Source organism: Pyrus communis, chromosome 7 (genome assembly GCF_963583255.1).
Source record: "Pyrus communis chromosome 7, drPyrComm1.1, whole genome shotgun sequence".
Taxonomy (NCBI): Eukaryota; Viridiplantae; Streptophyta; class Magnoliopsida; order Rosales; family Rosaceae; genus Pyrus; species Pyrus communis.
The window spans coordinates 9,833,239-9,838,762 of record NC_084809.1 but is presented as its reverse complement, the minus strand read 5'-3'; the positions used below and the strand labels follow the sequence as shown (position 1 = coordinate 9,838,762).

At 33.7% G+C, this 5,524-nt stretch overlaps 1 protein-coding gene across 1 annotated transcript; it reads left to right on the top strand.

Moving 5' to 3' along the window:
• The first annotated feature begins 229 nt into the window (after positions 1 to 229).
• LOC137740522 (23 kDa jasmonate-induced protein-like) lies at positions 230 to 3,394 on the top strand. Its single transcript, XM_068480370.1, has 2 exons — positions 230 to 673; positions 3,140 to 3,394. The coding sequence occupies exons 1-2, from the start codon at positions 230 to 232 to the stop codon at positions 3,392 to 3,394; spliced, it is 699 nt and encodes a 232-aa protein (XP_068336471.1).
• Positions 3,395 to 5,524: the final 2,130 nt, after the last annotated feature.

Here is a 5,524-nt window from a genome sequence, read left to right as displayed (position 1 = left end):
ATGTTATAACACTTGATGTATTGAGTCTCGACCCTATTATGTTGAAATTTCTCCATCGTGAGAGCGTGACCTTTATTTCTTTTTCTTTTCTCAAGGGACATTTCAGACTTTTCCTTTTGATCAACATCCCTGCTCTTGAGATTATATAAATATGCATCACCTCTTATAGAAATGCACCAGAAAAAAATCGAGAGAGAGAGAGAGAGAGTTAATCAAGTTCAGTGTAGAGATGGCCGATAACGTTTTTGGCAACCCCATCACCGATGATACTTTGAAGGGGATGCCGGATTATTCCGGCAAGGAAATAACAAGATTAGACAGGGCACACGTGGCATTGAACATGAAAAATGCCGGGGAGAAGAACGTCAACGCCCGAAACCATGCGGACAAGTGGAAGAAGCAGTATGGCATCGGCTGCGTTGTTTACAATGCAACTGGGGACATGATAAAATTTCATGCTACGCACGATTGGCATGGGCACATCGGAGAGGGACCCTACCCACAAGAGATTTTAAATGGTCAGTGGGGTGCGTTTTCGCACGTCCACACTAACTTAGCGGCGGCTGGATCCAATGCGGCTGTTGTGTACCGAGGCGTGAATAACGCCGGTAGTGAATGCGACTGGATGTTGTCTTGGAGCAACCCATTTAACAGTATAAAATATGACAACAAGGTGAGTATTAATGACTCTTTGTTTTAGGAAAGAGGTATTCATCAAATTCCCTCCTTAACTTGTGACCATTAGCCAATTTCCCCCCTCAACTCTCATAATTAGTCAATTTCCCCCCTCAACTTTAATTTAGCCAATTTCCCCCCTCAACTCTTATAATTAGTCAATTTGCACCCTACTGTTAATTTTTTAATTTGATCATAATTAAACAAGTGTGTGTAAGAAACTAAATAAGATGTATGTTAATCATGTTCCTATATCTTTATCCTATTACAAATAGATTAAAATTTAGAATTTTACAATTTATCATAGATAGTATTATTAGTCATAATAAATCAGTATGGAGTAATTTTATTTGATTTTTGACTATACAAAATTAATAACGAAAACGATTGATGTGTAAATTTTTGTATGTGAATACAATTTTCTTTATAAAAGTGAAAGCTAAGTTCAAGTAAATTGCAGAGAATCGAGCTTTAGTGAAAAAAATGGCTAGTCTATTCATAATTTTCGACTCCTTATTAAGAAAAACTCATTTTATCGAAATAGGTCTGATCCATAAGTTTAGGATTATTATTTCTTTTTGTTATTATTTCTTCTTCTACATGCTTTAAACCCGATTCATAACTTTTCTTATAATCAACCCATATCACATACTAATTGTATTATGTTTTTGTATATTTTACCCTATATTATGCAAGTGAGTTTATGTTAATTTTAGTACTTTGTTGGAAGTTATTAGAAAGATTGAAAATTAAGAAAAGAATAGATGGAAAATTAAAAATAAAAAAAAATTAACAGTAGGGTGCAAATTGACTAATTTTGAGAGTTGAGGGGGGAAATTGGCCAAATTAAAGTTGAAGGGGGAAATTGACTAATTATGAGAGTTGAGGGGGGAAATTGGCCAAAATTAAAGTTGAGGGGGGAAATTGGCCAATGATCACAAGTTCAGGGGGGGAATTGATGAATACCTCTTTAGGAAAATGTGGGAGTATTTTTTTAGGCTATAATTTGTAAATAACATGATATAACGGTGATGATTAGACTTCTTTTATAATGATTCAAAAAGGTGTAAATATGACTTTAACCTCTCAAAGACAACTTCTTTTATATAAAACCCGACATAACTTTTTTACTCGAATAAAACCTAATGACTAGACTCCATATAAACAAATTCATTAATTATATTTGACTTTACACATTTTAAATTTTTCGAACGCCTAAAATATCCCTTTTTGCATGTTTAAAGTGCACAATTAAACATATGCAGATTTTAAGGAGGATTAATGATTTTACAAAAATAAAAAAGGCACTAATATTCTAAATGCATTGCATGTTATATGAGAATTCAGTATTTCCACATTTTGTAATTAATTTGGTTTATTCATGTTTCTCTCATTCCATAAAATTTGTGTCTAATTTGATATAGAAATTAATTTGGAAAGTTTTCTTAATCTTAACAACATTTTTCAATTTAAATATATTTTTTTAGTGAAATAGCTAGTCTATCTTTTAAAATATTTATCAATAAAATAATGTACCTATAAATTTTTTTTTTTTTTTGCCAACTATAAATTTTTACCATAATTTATCTATCGTATCAAATTTGTGGAGTAATAATGTATCTATTATTTAATTTTTACAACACTTATGTATCTGAAAAAATAATTTACTTATTGTTTAGTTTTAGCAAAAATAATTTACCTACTGTGTATAATTGGTGAAGCTAATGATGTACCTATTGTTTAATTTTATAAAAAATTAATGTATGTACAAAAATAATTTATCTATTATTCCAATTTTAGGATAAAAATTTACCCGTTCTTATTTAACAATAATTTATCCACAATTTTATTTTTGTATGAATATAATTTACCTACTTTTAAATTTATATGAAACTAATTTACCTATTGTGACAATAATGTATCTACAATTTTACATAAAAGATTTACCTTTTTTTACAACAGTAGTGTATCTACAATTTTGTTTTTGTATGAATATAATTTACCTACAATTTAACTTTTCAAAAAATGTATCTTCTATTTTATGTTTTACTATTATATATATGTTTCTGTGCTCGCAAAGCAATTTATCTAAAGTTATATAGTTAAAAGATATGGTAATGAAGTATATTAGTTTGTTGTTAGATTGATAAAAGAAATTGCTAAAAACGTTAGCCATAATGGTTGGCTAATAATGGTTGTATGAGAACAATTATAGAAAGTTGAGGTATAAATTGTAAATAACTTATATTAATAGGTTACTTATGTTCTTATGTGGCAATTTATTTAAATTTTAGGTTTTTATTGGATGTTTATTTATAGGTGAGTTTTTATCTGAGGTATATGAGTTGTATGGGCTTATATCTAAAAAACCTTAACAATAATATATATTATGTACGGTAACGATTAAGGGAAGCTAAACACATTTGATATCTCTTAAATACTTGCAATATGTACGTAATTGCAGGTCTATACAGAGGTTGGCGAAGCTGGCCACTTTGATAATGGTTGGCATGAAATATCTAAAAACTTGGACAAAGGTGAACAGAACATAACGCGCACATCAAATGGGTGCGTGTCAATTATGTCAACCGGTATTGACACTTCCCCAGTTGTTGAAGCAATACTCACTTTAGAACATGCCGATGAAGCAAAACCCACTACGGGACATGCCCAAGTCCTCCCAACTGTTAGAGCAATACCCACTTCAGACCATGCCTAAGTTTGTTAGAGAATGCTTAGGTACGCACTAGTGAGTATTTATATACTCACTTTTCAGATTTGGTCTAATAATAATTCAACACATGTTTTATTGTTTTAAAAACAAGAAACATGTGACATCTTTTAATTGGACCAAATCAAAAAATGAGTATATATAGTCCTTACTAATGAGTACCTACCTAAGTATTATTCCAATTTGTATGCGCATATGTAATGCTTTATTTTCTCGTATGTGTGGGGCCTTTCAATTAACATGGGATGCATAATAAAATGGTGTCAACCGAATATTATCCCATGTTAATGCTATTACAATAATAGGCCTGTAGTTTGAATTTGAATCTTATGCATGATACTAAGCTTAATATTGTAATATTTCAAAATAAGGGAATGGATTCCGACTCCATATTTACCATTTGTGTATTTACATACATTTAGACAAATTTTGATCATCCGGTTAATCTAACGTAATTTAATCCATCCATATCAGATTTAGTTTGAGATCGCCTTCACACAATATCACTTTGTGCCTCGCTGGCATTCTCCCCACCCTTCTTTCTTGCCGTCTTCTCCCCTCTTATGTAAAGTCACGAAAAAAAAAAAAGAACTTCACATGGATGCTGTGTGGTTTCTTATGATTTTTTTTTTTGGGCACCGTGAGGATTTGTTTGTGAAGATCAACACCAGCCTAATTGATTTTTGTGCTGAAGTGTAACCTTGCCTAGTTGTCTTGGCCCAAGATGATATCCAGCCCATGATGATAGGCTAAAGTATGATCCATGCAAATGCTAGAAACTTCTAGCATGGTTAGTTATTATGTGGCTATTATGCAAAGCCATATGTCGGTGGATCACTAGCTAGAAAGATCTAGCTATTTGTACAATTGTGTGGTTGTCATGCAAAGCCCAAAGGCGGTGGGAAGTTGTAGTCCGCAATGTGTGTGTGTGTGTGTGTGTGTGTTGCTAATCAATCAAGAGAGAAGAAGTAAGAATCAAGTAACAACGAAGTAGTAGGCAACCAAGTGAGAGTGAGAAGCAAGAATAGTCTTATATATAGGAATGTGAGTGATCTAGAGTTTGTTTCTAGAAAGTGAGTGAGTATCACAACTTCTAAGTTGTGTCCTTGAGAATTGTTGTGTTGTAATATTTTGTGAGTTAATACAAGTAATTTGTTTACTTGTTTTGTCTCTCCAACACTTGTGTTAGAGTTGTGTACTCTAATTTTTTTTCTCAACAATTGGTATCAAAGTGGTACGATCAGGGACCATCTCTAGTGAAGCTTCCGAGAATCGTGAGAAGTATAGTACTTCGCAAGATTGTTGACTAATCTTGTTCGGCTTATCGAAGTTCTGCCGACACGATGGGAGATCTTCAAGTTGTTGGAAGCTTAATAACAAAAATTACAACACGTGGGCAACGTGTATGGAGTCTTACCTACAAGGTCAAGATCTTTGGGATGTCGTCGGCGGTAATGAAGTTACACATCCAGAAGAAGGCACCAGCTGCACTTTGCAGAAGTGGAAGATCAAGGCAAGTAAGGCCATGTTTGCATTAAAAATCACAGTTGAAGATGATATGTTGGAGCACATACGGAAGGCCAAGACAACAAAAGAAGCATGGGACACCTTCGCCACACTCTTTTCAAAGAGAAACGATACAAAATTGCAGCTTCTCGAGAACGAGTTGTTATCGGTGGCCTAACAAGACATGATGATTGCCGAATATTTCCACAAGGTAAAGACTATTTGCCGTGAAATTTCTAAATTATATCCTAGTGCTGCCATTGTAGAATCCAGGATAAAAAAAAATAATCATCCATGGGTTGAGACCCGAATATCGAGGCTTCGTTGTTGTTGTACAAGGATGGCTGATCGAACCATCATTTGTTGAGTTTGAGAATTTGCTTGCCGATCACGAAGCTTTGGCAAAGCAAATGGGAGGGGTTTCGTCAAGAGGTAAGGAGGAAACGCTCTACATCAAAGGTAAAGGCAGCTTCAAGCAGCATGCTGGTGCAGGATCTAAAATAAATAGTGACAAGGCGAAAGGTCATCAAGGATGAGGGAGTTCTTGGCCAGGGTGAGCTCCGAAGTATCACCGCAACCGTGGTCAGTCCTAAAATAATATAAGGTTTGAGG

Bases quoted from the DNA above. Each gene is read 5' to 3' on its own strand.
- LOC137740522 (XM_068480370.1), top strand. From the start codon at position 230: ATGGCCGATAACGTTTTTGGCAACCCCATCACCGATGATACTTTGAAG. The intron at 674-3,139 runs GTGAGTATTAAT...ACGTAATTGCAG, and splicing joins GTATAAAATATGACAACAAG to GTCTATACAGAGGTTGGCGA.